Source organism: Tachysurus fulvidraco, chromosome 9, assembly GCF_022655615.1.
Source record: "Tachysurus fulvidraco isolate hzauxx_2018 chromosome 9, HZAU_PFXX_2.0, whole genome shotgun sequence".
In the NCBI taxonomy this organism is placed as follows: Eukaryota; Metazoa; Chordata; class Actinopteri; order Siluriformes; family Bagridae; genus Tachysurus; species Tachysurus fulvidraco.
Window position 1 is genome coordinate 5,141,173 of NC_062526.1, and position 17,282 is coordinate 5,158,454.

Here is a 17,282-nt window from a genome sequence, read left to right on the forward strand (position 1 = left end):
AAGGAGGTGAGGCAGTAAATTGAACTAACCATGTCACCTCCGAGAAGAGTGTTACATCTAAGCTGCCACTTTGTAGAGTGATGTGCTTGATTGCTTTTATTCTATGGCATGTTGTTTTTTGGAGGGCAGAGACACGTGTTAATGGAGCCGATACACATCACCTTTCGGAGTGTAGGAGATAATTCTTGCTGCGGAATTTAACTAAATTTCCACAAACCTAACTCTAAACATAACCCCTAATCACTGAGATCAGCATGCAACGATGTAACATGCTTCAAAACACAGTTGTCTCCAATTCCTAAACATTTGCTTCTGCAGCAAACTGTTTGATGATTGTAGACATATTTATTTATTAAATTACATCTATTGAATTTTAATATATCAATATCATTTTGTTTATATACACTAAAGAACTGTCATGACCTGGTTTGGTAATTAATACATAAAAATACGCACAGTCAAATGCTTAAATAACCTCTACTTATATTTTTAAATTAAACACTAAAAATCTAGTTTAGTTTCATTCATTTTCTACCGCTTATCCAAACTTCTCGGGTCACGGGGAGCCTGTGCCTATCTCAGGCGTCATCGGGCATCAAGGCAGGATACACCCTGGACGGAGTGCCAACCCATCGCAGGGCACACACACACTCTCATTCACTCACTTACTCACACACTACGGACAATTTTCCAGAGATGCCAATCAACCTACCATGCATGTCTTTGGACCGGGGAGGAAACCAGAGTACCCGGAGGAAACCCCCGAGGCACGGGGAGAACATGCAAACTCCACACACACAAGGCGGAGGTGGGAATCAAACCCCCAACCCTGGAGGTGTGAGGTGACTGCCCCCCTTATTTTAGTTTCGATACTCTAGAATTTAAAAAAAGTTAGAGGTAGGTATGTTCCTGTGAAAACATCACAATATAATTTAATACTTTTTATAGATTATAGACCAATAAAATGGTCACAGGTTTAAGTATGTACATTTTCCTGCATTATATAAAATTTCTAAAACACTGTAGGTTTCTATTTACATATACAATTACAATATGTTCTAGATAAGCTTAAACAGAAGCACTTATTATAGTGCTTTGTAGTCTCCATGAAAATATCCTTATTTTAGGATAAATATGGCAATATCTAAGATTAATATGAAGTTAATAAATATTGGAGAGTATTCATTGACTCAACGTCCCCTTCAGTCTCACAAAAAAGGTTCCAGACTATACTTTTTGTTGTTGCTGTGGTTGTCCCATCAAGGGTACACCTTTAATGAACACCGATGTAACTTCAGTTCTAAAGTTCTAAACTCTAAAGTACTGTAGTTAAATGTACATAATGTACATGCTCATGATACAATGGATTTTCCACACTTTTGAAGCTACCAACCTTACAGTTTGGTATGTTTATTTCTGAGGGTGATTTTTACTTCACCACCTGGGTACCAGTACAGAGAAGGTACAATCTGTGCCATAAATGTAAAGGGAGTGTAGTAAAAGTGAGATTTGATAATCTTTTGTGTTTATTTAACTTTCGTGTTTAGAGTGGCGAGTTCCAGCCGACTGATGGTTTCCGAGTGCTGGAAGAATCCAAGAGGCACAAATCCCCTCAAATCACATCTTACACCAGGATAAAGAGCAACACTAAGAACCAAGCCCAGTCCACCACTGCTAAATCCACAGCGGAAGATCTGCTCTCACAAAAACGAACAGATCTGGGGAATTTAGTTCCTTCAAAACCCTTAGAAGACATTGACCTGGATTCCTCAACCGATACCAGGCGCGTAAATCTGAACCGTGTGCATCCACAGTTCCATGACCTAAACCTGACAGAAGAGGACCTGTTACCTTCAGGGACATACACCTCTTCTGAATCTGTCACTCATGGACAAGGCTTAAGGGACTTCTTCAGTCAGAAAGGCCAGGGAGAACCTGAAACCCATCATGATAGATCAACACACCAAAACATCACAAGAAGCCCATCTAAACATGGAGATCTGATCACAGGATCTGATGGAAAGAAGTATCGACTGTTGAGAGGACCTCCGGGACCTGCTGGTCGTCTGGGGAAAAGAGTGAGTCATGGCATAGCATCAAAATAGCACAGATCTGATGAAAAATGACAAGAACTTCTCTGCTAGCCAAAGGTAAAAGATTGAGTGAATAGTAGCATTACTGCATAGTACAGCAGGGTTAAAACAAGCAGCCATTCTGATTCTCCAATGTGTGATTCATGTGGTATGTGAAGTCATTATTATCTCTCTGGGGAAGTAGAATATTAGCTGTAATTTACCTGTCTGTAAACCAGATAGGCATTCAAATCAGGATGAAATTGAAATAAGTAGAATGTCCTTCATTTATCATCATTTCATGCAGAAGCTAATTATGGCCATGTTTAATTAATCTCTACTCTCTTAGGGATTCTTCAAGACTTTGTTGACTAGCTACAGTATAGGTTTCCAGCTTAGTAAGGAAGTTCTTCTTGTCATGCTCTCTGACAAGAAAACTTTGTTTATGGGTTTACAAACAAGACAGAGTACAGAATAACATTATGTTAAGCACGTTTTGACTCGTTTAAATGTTTTGACTAGTTCAAGCCTTTTGTTTGATTCTGCAATTTGTCCTTTTGACTCCAGTGTTTTTTCTTTTTTGACCCTAAGTTTATATATATATATATATATATATATATATATATATATATATATATATATATATATATATATATATATATTAAATTGAGGAAGACCTTTAGTGCCGATTCTGAGGCACCAGCCATAAAAAACAGCCACAAATGATTATATCTGTGATTTAGCAAATTATATACCTTAGAATATTTCTCAAAGATGTGACTCAACTTATCTTGTCTCTAGTCCAATAAATAGATTTTTTTTAGGTTTTTAGGTCTGAAATATTACTACAGCTCTTTTATTAGATCGTTTAATAAGACACTAGTGATTTTCTTGTCTTTTATATTTGACGAATGCATCCTATTCAACTATGGTATTCATTTTAGTTCATGCACTTTTAGAAGAAAATGGTTCAAGCATGCAATTATAATGTTGTTGTTGTTGTTGTTTTTTTGTTTCTCTTTTTGGAGAACCCATACATTTTCTGAGTAGAATATTATAATATTATATAATTTCATATTTTCATACCTTTCGAGAAAGCTAGAACTTTTAACCATCAGGAAAAAAATGATTTATAGAAGTGCATTGCTGGTGAACGGCCATCGTTTATGTGTTTGTTTTAGGGTTGTGCCGGGCCCAGAGGATACGTTGGATTTAAGGGAGACAAGGTGAGAAGAAATTTGTATGATGTGAAATCATATACATCAGAACCTGAATCTAAAATCTAGATGCATACTTCTGTGACTGACACTTTATCATGAATCTGAGGTCGTTGTATTTACACCACAGTGGTGTTGAGTTCTCAGTCTGATCAATCAAAATGTGTTGATTGATTCTTTCTAACAGCAGTTCTGCAAAAATGCAGCTTCTAATCACATGTTTATACTTTACTAAAGCATTTGTTTGCATGCTGCATTGTTAAGTTTAAACTTAACTAATGTTTAGGATGTTAAGGTTAATGTCTGTACCTTTTCAGACATTTCGCTCAGAGTTTTGAAGGCTTTCTGTATTCATAGGAAAAAAACAAAAAAGTCAGTGAGGGAAAGTTTATAGCTGCTATAATGTAAGTGATAATAGGAGCTAAAAACGTGAAACTTTAACTGGCAATATCTTTAATAATAAATGTATCTATGAATGGATAAATGTGATTTTAATTAATAATACAGTAATCAGTTGTATGTTGCTTGTGTTGGGTCTAAATTTGCGTCTATATTTTCAAAAAATATTTATTTATTAAAAATAAGCAGCAGAAGATGATGTACTAGAAAACATGGTTATGGAAATTCAGCACTAAACTTTCGACCTCAGAAATTGAGTCCAATAACAGTTGAGTCTTTTTTGCTCTCTCTGAGAATCCAAAATGTTTGTCTTGGATTTCTGCACCCTGAATATATACAGCGTGAATATTAGGTTTTTGAACATCTATGGCAGGAATTTATAAAGATTAAAAAAACAAACAAAAAAAAAATGTTTATTTGAACCACCAGGTTATATGTGGTTGCAATGTTAGTGCTGAATGTATATAATTTATGGGTTTCCACTGTTACATTTCCAAAGGGATCCCAAGGAGAAAGAGGGCGAGATGGTCCAGAGGGTAGCCCGGGTCCCCCAGGACCGGCAGGATTACCCTCGCTCTACCTATGGCGCAACACTCAGGAGGAATGGGCTGCATTCATGGTACGGCTCCATTCTTTCATTCCCTCATTGTCACTGTGTAACTTGTGAAATTTGATAGTGTTGGAGAGTGATGGATGCAAGCCAGGTCCAGTGTTAGAAAGTGACACCAACTGCAAGTTTCCCAGTCCCACTTTAGCCCTAAAGGAGCCGCCCTGTGTGCACTACAACACAGTGACCGAGTCATGGCTGTGTCCCTGCTGGACTCTATTTCTGACTGTAAAATCGAACTTTTGCCCAAGACCACAAGTCTGACTTCAAGTTGGTTGCCTGTAATTGGAAACAGTTGTGCAATTTTGGGGCTATGTTCCTCTTGTGTGCATGTGTCAGGGCTTGTTGGTGTATCAGGAGCTTGATGGGTAAAGACCAAGACAAGAATCAAATCAACAAGAGTCATGTATCAGTCACAATAGAATCACAATGAATCAACCTATAATGGTGGTTGATTCATTAATGTGGTGCCTTTTAACTCTTAAAACCACTTTCAGTGAATTTAAGAAACCAAGGTTTCTTTGCCGAGAATGTCTCCATTTTGATCTTAAATAAATAAGTAAATGTTTGACTCAATTGATGACTTTCGCCTTTTGTTATCAGTCGATTGATTCATATAAATTTAATAATTTCCTTTCGGTCTAAAATTTTGACAACAGGGTTGCACTTTTAAAGTGGCCTTGTAGGTCAGTCTAAGATCAATAAAAAAAAATAATGCAAAATAACTTGCTTTTCGTATTCCTGTGGTCTTCAGGTACAGTATTTGGCATGATGCGACGTCCTGTTAAACATGTGACAGTATATCAGAGGAGCGAATGTGTTCAGGTGTGACATAGACGACGAATGACATAGGAATGAACCTTTTATGGACGACTTAATTAAAAGGCACAATTTAATCATGAGATTTTAAATGGATTTACACATTCATGCAAACAAATCGAAATTTTTAAATACACTATATGGCTAAAACTTTGCCAAACACCTGACCACAGAACATCCCATTCCAAAATCACAGGCATATATCCTGTTACAATAAACTCCACTCTTCTCTGAAGGCTTTCCAATAATGTTTGGAGCATGGCTTTGGGGATTTAGGATCATTGAGCTTCAAGAGCATTAGTGAGATCAGGCTCTGATGTTGAGGTCAGGAGGCCTGGGGTTGAGTCTGTGTTCCTGTTCATCCTAATGGTGCTCAGTAGGGTTGAGTCAGAGTCAGGACTCTGAAGGACAATCATCTTCATGGAGCTTGTTTTGTGCATAGGTGCATCGACATCCTGAAACAGACTGTGCCTTTTAGTTACGCTGAAAGGAAATCTACAGCATACAAAGTTATTAGACACAATTGTGTATTTTCAAACTTTCTGGCAACGTCCAAAAACCTTTGTCCTTGTAGTATATTTTAAATATTACATTTCAATATAAAGTTTATATAGTTATAGTTCTGTGTAATCATTTAATGAAAGTTTTAAGTTATTAATCTGAAACATGCACAAACAGTAGGTTGTAAAAAAAAAAAAACCCAAAAAAACCCACTTCATCTGTTTTAAAAAATGTCTATTAAAATTATACAAAGTTGTAAATGTTATAGAAGGACACAGATCATCATGGATTCATCCCTGGTATTTATTAAGCAAGGTCCATAGTGATAAGCAGGATTTGTGCTTACCTGAATAGCCTGTGATGTTTTTGCTATTCAGTACGCTCATGTTTGCATCTTTCTTTTCTCTGTGGTCACGTTTGATTTGATTATTTATGTGAAGAGTTGATTGCTGAAGAATTTTAAAGGCTTCAATATGCAGTACCGGGTCACATGTGAAGTACTGTATATTCAGGCATTTATATAGAAAATAACAAAAAGTCAGGATGGTTATGGTAATGATATGCTTTTGGCAAAGATGATCTGTGTAATTGCCTGTGAAAGAGGCAATATTGTTCTTGCATGAGTCATCGTTGTATCTTAGCATCATGTAGGCTTTTGCCTTGGGTCAGACGTCATATCGTGAAGCTTTACCAAAAAGTATTATAAATATCTTTATAAATTATAACAGCCACACTTGTTTTATACTTTTATTTCGGATCTATTTTTTGCATCCCGTTTGTTTTTTGTGCATGGGTGTACATTATGTGTATGCGTGTTGCTTTTACATGGCTAAGGGTCACCGGGATTGCGGCAGATCTTTGTACTGAATTCTCGGCTATTAGCATTTAAGGTTGATTTGTCAATGGAGCGTAGTCCACCCACAAGTCTGGGGTTTAGAGTGTGGAGTTTACCCAGAGATTTCTTTCTGAAAGGCCACAGTGTTGCAACCCAGTAAGATTTTGACAGACATGTAGATCATCTCTCAGCCCCTCTGGGTGAACTAAAGCCAGGGTCCAGCTCTCTTGGAAGGTCTGAAGCTCACCTTCACCAGGTCGAGCTGAACCCGAGCCAAGACAAACGATTTAGAGAGCGGAGGCAGTCTGGGTGGTTTAAAGAGTTTAATGAGTCTCTGTGTGTCTTACTGGATGTGCCTCCACTGTCCTCTGCCTGATATTTAATCTGGCATGGAGACCTCGTACACTTGAGATTCAATCACAGATGGTGGTACAGCCGAGTTACCTTAGTGTGACTAGACTGGATGCAGCTTTACTACAAAACACTTCCTTACATCAGTTCTGTCTGTTTTGCAGAGAACGTCATATTACCATTTGTTAATGGCAGGATGGCCTGTAAGTACCCATAAGCACCAAATCTATCATTTATTCTTCTTTTTTGATTCTATCATTGTGTGCTATTTGAATTTAAATAATCATCCCCTACAGAGAGAGACTGGGCCTCCTGGAGCAATGGGGCAAATGGGAAGTCCTGGACCACCTGTGAGTGCACAGACACACACCATCAAATACATCATTAAAGTAAAAAGTGATGATTTTAGAAATAACCTGCACTGAGATGACTCTGTGTTTCCTTGTCATGCCGCATCACTCCTGGCTTATTCCACAAGGATCTAAAGATACATCCAGATTTCTGTAAAGCTGCTCTGTGATAATGTCTATTATTAAAAAAATAAAATTGAATTGAGAGCTACTTGTTCTGCCTCTATATCATTATAGGGGATACCAGGAGAGCCAGGAGAGATGGGACCTCCAGGTCAACAAGGTGACATGGTAACCAATCACATTCCCCACTTCATCAGTCTCCATGTTAGAATTATTATCAAGTTGTATTTTAAAATTGTATTATTTATGGCTTCTTTATCTTGCTTCGTTTACTACCATTATAGTCATTAATCACTTATCTGCTGATATAGGGTGATAGGATGATGATATCATTGAGAAAATGATTGTGAGTTTTCCGGCTTACAGAGCATTGCATAGATAAAAAAGAAATGAGCTATGCCCTAATATGTGGTCAAATAAATTAATTAATAATAATTAAAATTAAAAGGAATGATGTGTTCTATGGGAATGAAACATCCTTATATTTATTTATTTATTTATTTATTTATTTATTTATTTATTTATTTATTTATTTATTATTAATAGTAGTCATGTCAGTAGTGGTAAATGACTACTGTTACTTTTGATTGAGGTAGAAATCTGGGTATAAAGTAACCGATCAGCTGGTTTGTATGGATCAGAAATTATTTTAAGTGCTTAATCCGGGCCTTAATCATGAATAATAATGCTGATATTCTATTCTCATGTCATTTGTTTGCCCTGCCCCTTTCTGACAGGGTGATGTGGGTCCAAAGGGTGTGCGTGGCCGGGCAGGGACCACAGGAAGAGACGGAGAGAACGGGCCGGCTGGAGAACCGGGTCCTCCAGGAATACCTGGTCTGCAGGTGAGGGGAACCAAACTCACAGTAGAAAAAAAAGCATAAAAGCATCCAGAGCTGAGAATATAGTCATGTGTAAAGTAGTTTCATGTTAAACTGCTAATCCTAATGCTATCTGTTAAATCACTATCAATGCATAAGTGAATCATACATACATTTCCTATCCTATTGTCATATAAGGGGCTTCGGGGTTATAAAGGAGAATCAGCGCCCCCTGGAGACAATGGAGAACCGGTACACAATGAGACACTTTATATTTGCATGTTGTGGTCTATTGCAAATTTCTCATTATGTGACATGTCTTCTGCTCTGTGAACTTTAGGGTTTTCCAGGTGCTCCAGGGCCCAGAGGGGACAGAGGAGAGACTGGATTAAAGGTAATATTATGCCTTTGTTAAACAACAGTAAGCATGTCACAAAAGGTAAAGAAGTTTTGAAACAAATGCCAGTCATAGAAGATCAGAGGTATTTTACTAGATAATTAAGAGATTATAGATTATTTGCACTTTGTACATAAGATTAGTTAATTACCTAATTGTTTCAGCTGTTCTGTTTATTAGTTTTATAGCATTGTAGAGGAAAACTAATAATAATGTGCTTTACATAGCAAGCACCAAAAATAATAAACAATGTTTGAATAGTAGCGATTAATAATCAAACAATTAATACATTTATTCTAGGCAAATATTAGCAGTTACTGCCACCCGGTGGCCTGGAAAAATTCCAGCACTCCCTATTCTCTAAGGCAGTGGTCCCCAACCTTTTTTTCGCCGCGGACCGGTCAATGTTTGATCATTTTACCGCGGCCCGCTGGGGGTGGGGAGTGGGGGGTGGCGGATATACAATTAACTTAAAATAAATAATTTTAATTTAAATGTATTTAAACATCCCTTTTTAACTCACTACAACGCTAAATCAATGAGAACCCTGAGCTTGTTTCTTTACAACGAGACGGTTCCATCTGGGGTAATAGGAGACAATGACACCCGAAGTGTGTTGCTTATGTCTAGTTTGCTAGACAACATTGTTTTTTTTTGGTTGCCGTCACTGCAGAAAACCTCGCTTCACACAGATAGCATGTCGGAAATGGCAATAGGGATTTAAGTGCTGTGGTGACAATCTCAGGGTGTTCTGCCATGACTTTAATCCAGAACACCGGCAGAGTTTCTAACTTTCTAACGACGTCTGTTTCGTGCTCACTTTTGCTAATTTGCGGGTTAAATTTGAGCAAACACAATATACACGTACACCAAGCACTGTTAAACATGAGAAAGTACCGGTGAACAGAGAGAAGAGCGATACACACCTTCTCTCCACCAAAGCTACAACGCCACTGCCGCTTGCAGCCGCTCAGCTTCAGACGTCACCTAAACCCGGCCCGATAGCAGGATATTTTGCGCGTGCGCGGTATTGGTGCGGCTTTAGGTGACGTCTCTCAGCTCCCGGTTAACCTCTCTTCCATGGAAAGTCACACAAACCTGTGAGAAATACATCACAGTAAATAAAATGGAAATAATTAAATGTACCTTGGGCAGCCCGGTACCATTTGGTCCACGGACCGGTGCCGGTCTGCGGCCCGGGGGTTGGGGACCACTGCTCTAAGGATACAGATTACGGATCATTACAGACTTTACAGATATACAATTTTTAGGAAGAGGTCACTAATACTTATATTAAATATACAACTATACAGAGATGGGGTACTCAAGTCATATGACTTCACTCGAATCGGACTAAGTCGCAAATTTGAGATTGAGATTTGCTTGACAAATATTAAAAAAAGACTTGACTTGACTTTGACTTGACATTCATGAATTGAGACTTGACTCGGACTTGAGTTAAATTATTCAAAGATGGGGGACTCGACTTGATTCGAATCAGACTTAAGTCGCAAATTTGAGACTTGAGACTTGCTTGACAAATATTAAAAAAAGACTTGACTTTGACTTGACATTCATGACTTGAGACTTACTTGTGACTTGCACATGTGTGACTTACTCCCACATCTGCAACTATATAAATGTATATTGTAATTATATGACATCACATGGCTTTGTGTTTGTGACTCATGGTCTATCTCAGGGTTCAAAGGGTGAAGTTGGGTCAACAGGCTCTGTCGGTCCTCCAGTAAGTAATTGTTTTATTTCATCAGATAATATAGAATTTTATGACTGGAATATGTAACTTATGAATTTAAATACTTGTCTCAGATGAACCTCAGGCAGATGGTTTTTGATTCTCCTTATGTGTTTAATCACTTCCTCCTTAGATCCATCTGTACATCTAACTGTTCATCCATGTATCTGTCCATCTATCTATTTAACCATTTATCTATCTATTTCTGAATGTCGGCATCCGTTCATCATTTTTTTCAGCTAGCCGTCCGTTTTCATATTTGTGCATCCATTCAACCGATTCTCTAATTTATATATTTTCATTTATACTGCCGTACTAAATCTATTCATTTAGACCTCCGTCTAATATCCATCCATCCATCCATCCATCCATCCATCCATCCATCTAGCTATCCTTCCAAGCTTCCAGCTATACAGCTATCCGATTACCAGACATGCAACCATTAAGTCATCTATTATCAGTTCATCCATCAGTCCTGTTCTCTATCCCTCCGTCCTTCCATTTATTCATCCTTCCATCCATCCATCCATCAATCTATTCGGGCAAAAATCCATACATCCATTTTTCATATGAAATATACAGTATTTGTCCAAATACATGTAGACACCCGAACATTCACACCCATACTTTCCTATTAAACTTCCAGTTCCAGATTTAGTCTCCCTTTGCTCTTATAATATGCTCCATCCTTCTGTAAGGGCATATCACTAGATTTTGGAGCACGGCTGTGTGGATTTATGTTCATTCAGCCACAAGAGCATTAGTAAGATCAATGTTTGTCTGTCTGCTTTCTCTCATTAGGGCCCAGTGGGTATCAGAGGAGTTGAAGGGCATCCTGGAACACCTGGGCCAGAGGTGTGTTACTGTATACGCTACATTAATCTGATGTAGGAAGAATATTATCGCTTACTTAACATTATTATGCTGAGCAAGAATTTTATTTTCTTTCACAGGGGGATCCTGGGCATGATGGGAAACATGGTCCTCCTGGAGCAATTGTGAGTTAAGTTATAGGTTATAAAAATGTTACATGAACCATGTCTGTCAATCTGTTTCATAAGATACAAATTAAAGATTATTTGTTTTGACATTTTTGTTCTTGTGTGTGTGTGTGTGTGTGTGTGTGTGTGTGTGTGTGTGTGTGTGTGTGTGTGTGTGTGTGTGTGTGTGTGTGTGTGTGTTTGATTGCAGGGAGCTCAAGGGGCTACAGGGATGGTTGGGGCACAAGGAGTTAATGGCTCTGAAGTGAGTATTAAAAGAGACTTGAGTTAAAATAAAAGTTTTATTTATATGTTTTCACTGAGTGTACATATAGTCTGTAGACCTGAATTTATTGATGTTGGTTCTTATAGGGAGATTTTGGACCTACAGGCCCAGTGGGACGAAAAGGCCCTCAGGTGTGTACTCAGGTTTTCACATCCACTGATTGAATTTCAAGAGAAAATAATGCTTCATATGTCCATTTGTCTGTCTGTCTGTTCCCTTAAGGGTCCTGCCGGTATACAAGGAATCAGAGGCCTCCCTGGTCTGCCAGGGCCACAGGTAAACAGAAGTAAAGAAGGTGTGGCCTCTGTACCTGTCAGTCTCATTAGAGGAGGTGTGGCCTCTGTATCTTTCAGTCTCATTAGAGGAGGTGTGGCCTCTGTACCTGTCAGTTTCACTAGAGGAGGTGTGGCCTCTGTTCCTGTTAGTCTCATTAGAGGAGGTGTGGCTTTTGTACCTGTCAGTTTCACTAGAGGAGGTGTGTTCTGTCTACCTGTAGGTCTCATTAGAGGAGGTGTGGCCTCTGTACCTGTCAGTCTCATTAGAGGAGGTGTGGCCTCTGTACCTGTCAGTTTCATTAGAGGAGGTGTGGCCTCTGTACCTGTCAGTCTCATTAGAGGAGGTGGGGCCTCTGTACCTGTCAGTCTCATTAGAGGAGGTGTGGCCTCTGTACCTGTCAGTTTCATTAGAGGAGGTGTGGCCTCTGTACCTGTCAGTCTCATTAGAGGAGGTGTGGCCTCTGTACCTGTCAGTCTCATTAGAGGAGGTGTGGCCTCTGTACCTGTCAGTCTCATTAGAGGAGGTGTGGCTTTTGTACCTGTCAGTTTCACTAGAGGAGGTGTGTTCTGTCTACCTGTAGGTCTCATTAGAGGAGGTGTGGCCTCTGTACCTGTCAGTCTCATTAGAGGAGGTGTGGCCTCTGTACCTGTCAGTCTCATTAGAGGAGGTGTGGCCTCTGTACCTGTCAGTTTCATTAGAGTGTGTAAAAAGTGTATCAAAAGGCATAATGAAATGCAATGCCCAATTTGTGTGTGTGTATGTGTGTGTGTGTGTGTGTGTGTGTGTGTGTGTGTGGTGTGTGAGTGTGTTTTGGGTGCATGTGTTAGTGGACATTTTATGTGTGCATTTTTGTGTCTGTACAGGTATGTATGTTCATTGCGCTGAAAAGTGTAAAAGTGTGACCTATTGCCCCACTAAATGTGCCCGGGTCAAATTGACCCGGGAGGACAAGATTAATTTTACTTGCAGAGTTCATAATTTGGAACAATCCTGATAAATTTCAGGCAAATATGTGGAAGGAAACCCAAGTTATGACACATTAAACTTTCCAGATGAGTGAAATAGACCCCAGGTCTGCACAAGGGTTGTATAAATATGATATGTACTATGGCAATGACAAACCTTAGCACACAATTTTTTTATATAAATTAAACAGACTATTTTGTATAGATAGGCCTTGAAGGTTTCTGTCACAGACAGAGGTTTGGCCTGCCTTGGATCTGAGCTACTCTGAGTGAACAAATGCAAATGAGCCAGGCCTCACAGGTGATGGGGCCGTTTGCACAACAAAAGGAGAACAATGGAGCTGTAGGGGTGCTGGTTGGTGTGAGGTCCAGGGATATTACGCAAAATTGCGCAGGTTTAGCAAAGCTACTCGGCCTTTGTTCATTAAGCAAAGTTAATGAGATGCAGCCTTCTTGATGTTACTCTCAGTTCTTTAGACATTAGTTTTGCATGTATAATCCCACCCCTTACATTTGAATAGTAAAACACAATACACCTTAAACATGATATATGTGTATCATTTAAGAATTAATGTTCTCACCTATATTTTCTGCCAGGGACCAACAGGAAATGATGGACCTCGTGGACTTAAAGGTTCCATTGTAAGTTTCCAGACTGAAGTTCGTGATCTGAACTATCTAATCGGAAATATGTCTATCCTAATCTAAAAATACAGTACATGTGCAGTTTTGCATCTGTGGTTTGTCCGTGTAGGGACATGACGGTCCAGTGGGAATCAGAGGACTGCATGGAATGGAAGGGCCAATGGTAAGATGCTGTTGTTTTGTTTTCTCTAACAAGTACAAAAGTCATTTGTGAGTGAAGCTTTGAGATTATTGTTGTTTTTGTCACAAAATAAGAAATGAATAAATGGCTACCATGCTGCACTGACCAACGACCAGCCGCAGATCTTAAATCTGTTGATCTTAAAGGAAAGTATCATTCTGTGGCCCAGTGAATAAATGTACCACTGCGTTTTCTTCTTCATTAGGGCACAATTGGAGATCCAGGTCCGAAAGGCTTTCTAGGCAACACAGTAAGACACCTATCTCTGAACCTTATAATAGGATTTTTCTATTTAGTTGTTTTGCTGTCTTTTTTTTAATCAGTGTGAATTATCTAGGGCAGCAGAGGTCCGGATGGAGAGAGAGGTGCTCCTGGACCAAAAGGAGAAAGAGTAACAATCCACTAACCAGTAGTCTGAAATAATAATAACATAATAATAACCGATGTGCTAGAGTTTGGATCACTTTATTTGATGTAATCTTTCTGCTCTGATGCATTCAGGGTGCACCTGGAGCACTGGGAATTAGGGGTCCTCAGGGGGAGAGAGGTCAGTCTGGATTTCTTGGATTATCTGGGGTCAAAGGTCAGCCAGGGTCTCCAGGTATACAGGTACGGTTATAGTGAACTTAACCTGTAGCTGGATTATTCTGCCACCTGTTTGAGGGGCAGAAAAGCCAGTTCATGAACTTTATTATTGGCCAAATGTCTTTCTCATTCACTCCCCTTGTCATTGCCTGCTGTGCTTTCTTTCCCAGGGTGAAGATGGTGAAGTGGGTCCCCAGGGAATGATTGGAAAGGAGGGCCCAAAGGTCAGAGCGGTTTAATGCAGTTTATGACTTTCGGGTCTAGACAAATATCGTCTGGAAAAGAACTTAGCTTTTGACATTGATCGCATTTACTCACATATCTTTTATAAAACAAAAAAAAGTTGCAACACAAACCGTTTGTCTAGAATGTCCTCAGATTTCTCTGTGATCTCATCCAGCTGGTCCGTACATAATATATTATATTTGTATACGGTTTACTGTTTGATTATACTTATGTTTTTTTTTACATGATCCTTGACATAGGGGACTAGGGGTGAATCTGGACATAATGGAGAACCAGGGACTAGAGGACAACGGGTAAGACGCACTTTTAATTCGATATGAAACAAAAGAAAAGTAAAGCATTAAAAAAGGAACATTTCTGCCTACAGGGACGAGCAGGTCAACACGGACCCCCTGGTGGGTTTGGATTTCCGGTAGGTCCAGAAACAGATTTTTATAACGGATTTAAAAATGTATTTTTGTTTGTAGTGTGTTCTGTTATGCAGTTAGTGTGTGTTCTCTGTTGGCAGGGTCTCAGAGGCCCACCAGGGACTGAGGGAGCAGAAGGAAAGCCTGGTACACAGGTTCCCATTTTATAACTTATCAACTTAACACATTACAGTTTGCTTTATATGTATGTGTTTGTATGACTAGTTTGCTAAAGGCAGTGGTTACAGGATGTAGAGATGAACACTGCAAAGAAGCCATTGGATGATGTGAATAAAAATCTGTGGTCATCAGTTATATTAGTAGTGGTTTACTTTTTTACACCTGATTACATAATGAATTATAACAAGAAAGCACTGCTATAAGGAAAAAAACTGCTTAGGCTGTATTCAGGTCTGGAAGTAGATCTTAATTGTACACTTTGGTTTTCAGACCTTATATTCAAGTGCATGCTTGAGCATTATTGTTATTTTATGTAGCTTTCTTTCGTTTTATGTAGCTCCACATTTTATATATATATATATATATATATATATATATATATATATACTTATTCATTCATTCATTCTTATATATATATATATACATATACATATATGTATATATATATATACGTATATATATATATATATATATATATATATATACATACATACATATATATATATATATATGTATGTATATACATATATATATACGTATGTATATATATATATATATATATACATATACATATATGTATATATATATATACATACATATATATATATATATATATATATATATATATACATACATACATATATATATATATATAAGAATGAATGAATGAATAAGTAAATTAGTCATAGGTCACAGACAATATGAATGTAAAAAAAGTTTTGTATTTATATTATAATAAAAAGGTCTATTATAATAATAATGGAGTAAATGTACATCAAAGTTTACTCAGATTTTTTCAGCCATTATATAATGATAAAATCCTAAAAGAAGGTGTACTGTTTTATCTGTTTTATTTGTAGGGTGTTCCTGGTTCGGTTGGAAGCTCGGGTGATAAAGGGCATAAAGTGAGTAGTGATATTATTAGTGTTTAATTCAAATGTTCAGCTACAGCGGATTTAGACAAAACACTTACACCTGACTTTTAACCTCTGGCACATGAACAGTCACACTTTGCTTTTGCAGAAGTAGAAGTTATACGTACGGCGTTCACATAAACGTCACACAAGTCCGAGAGGAGTGATGAGATCACATGTAGTGAAGTTTAATTAACAGGGCTTTAAACGTCATTTGGACATCGCAAGCTGCCTTAGAGACAGTTTATATTGTATACGTGTGCATGTGTGTGAATGACAGCTCTGTGATCATGTGAACAAGTACAGTATTAAGTGTTTTCTTTTTTCTTCTTCTTCTTCTACTTTTCCCATTAGGGTAAACAGTTGAAACTCTATCCTAGGCATCCTCTACTCTCACACCAATTACCTTCATGTCCTCTTTCTTCACATCTATATATCGTCTCTCTGTCCTTCCTCTAGACCTCTTACCTGGCAGCTCCATCTCCAACATCCTTCTACCAATATAACCATCTCCCTCCTCTGTACATGTCCAAACCATCTCAATGTAGTCTCTCTGACCTTGTCCCCAAAACAGCCAACCTGAGCTGTCCTTCTAATGTGCTTGTTCCTAATCCTGTCCATCCTCGTCACTTCTAAAGAGAACCTCATCATCCTCATCTTTGCTACCTCCATCTCTGCCTCATGTCTTTTCCTCACTACAATCTCTAACCCATACAGCAGAGCTGCTCTCACTACTGTCTTGTACATCTTTCCTTATATTCATAAGTACGGTATTAAGTGTAAAATACAATAACATTTATGTCAAATCTAGGGTTCCCGTGGATTAGCAGGAGAACCCGGAAAAAGTGGAGCCACAGGTTTACCGGTAAATTTCATGTAATATAATGTTTCAACTAATTTTACTGGAAGTAGGATCAGTCTGGTGTATCTGGTGTATCATTTCTGGCCCAGAAAGCTGCAAACAGTAGCGTAAAACAAAACAAAACTGAAACTTAAACTGATTACATACTAAAATTGTATAAAATGACGTATTTTCTAAGGTATTTGTGAACATCATGTTTCTAACAGGTTTACAGACATATTTTAAAAATAACAAACAGCACCTTTAATTATAATTCTTCTAATATGTTGCTCATGGTAGAAGAGAATTGACAATAATATTGAGTGATGAATAGGGATGAATGTACTGTTAAATGTATAAAAGTTATTTCTGTAAGCTTCTGATGTTTTTGTTTTTTTTTAAATACTCCATCAAATGATCTTAACTTTGTGGATTTTTTTATATTTACACTGTGAGAAAAAAATCTACTTATACAGCAGATTGGGTTTTAAGATACAAATGTATACAATTTTTGGAACCGGATATATT

At 38.1% G+C, this 17,282-nt stretch overlaps 1 protein-coding gene across 1 annotated transcript in view; it reads left to right on the forward strand.

The window, feature by feature from the left end:
• The window catches only part of si:dkey-61l1.4 (collagen alpha-1(I) chain), a 63,436-nt gene that overhangs the window by 28,715 nt on the left and 17,439 nt on the right, over positions 1 to 17,282 (forward strand). The window contains exons 7-32 of the mRNA XM_027162710.2: positions 1,548 to 2,078; positions 3,254 to 3,298; positions 4,188 to 4,307; positions 6,966 to 7,004; positions 7,098 to 7,151; positions 7,389 to 7,442; positions 8,012 to 8,119; positions 8,294 to 8,347; positions 8,436 to 8,489; positions 10,195 to 10,239; positions 11,050 to 11,103; positions 11,202 to 11,246; positions 11,440 to 11,493; positions 11,601 to 11,645; positions 11,737 to 11,790; positions 13,353 to 13,397; positions 13,510 to 13,563; positions 13,787 to 13,831; positions 13,919 to 13,972; positions 14,083 to 14,190; positions 14,337 to 14,390; positions 14,652 to 14,705; positions 14,780 to 14,824; positions 14,921 to 14,974; positions 15,860 to 15,904; positions 16,725 to 16,778. Coding sequence (XP_027018511.2) covers positions 1,548 to 2,078; positions 3,254 to 3,298; positions 4,188 to 4,307; positions 6,966 to 7,004; positions 7,098 to 7,151; positions 7,389 to 7,442; positions 8,012 to 8,119; positions 8,294 to 8,347; positions 8,436 to 8,489; positions 10,195 to 10,239; positions 11,050 to 11,103; positions 11,202 to 11,246; positions 11,440 to 11,493; positions 11,601 to 11,645; positions 11,737 to 11,790; positions 13,353 to 13,397; positions 13,510 to 13,563; positions 13,787 to 13,831; positions 13,919 to 13,972; positions 14,083 to 14,190; positions 14,337 to 14,390; positions 14,652 to 14,705; positions 14,780 to 14,824; positions 14,921 to 14,974; positions 15,860 to 15,904; positions 16,725 to 16,778 — 1,968 coding nt within the window. The remainder of the gene's footprint in view (positions 1 to 1,547; positions 2,079 to 3,253; positions 3,299 to 4,187; positions 4,308 to 6,965; positions 7,005 to 7,097; positions 7,152 to 7,388; positions 7,443 to 8,011; positions 8,120 to 8,293; positions 8,348 to 8,435; positions 8,490 to 10,194; positions 10,240 to 11,049; positions 11,104 to 11,201; positions 11,247 to 11,439; positions 11,494 to 11,600; positions 11,646 to 11,736; positions 11,791 to 13,352; positions 13,398 to 13,509; positions 13,564 to 13,786; positions 13,832 to 13,918; positions 13,973 to 14,082; positions 14,191 to 14,336; positions 14,391 to 14,651; positions 14,706 to 14,779; positions 14,825 to 14,920; positions 14,975 to 15,859; positions 15,905 to 16,724; positions 16,779 to 17,282) is intronic.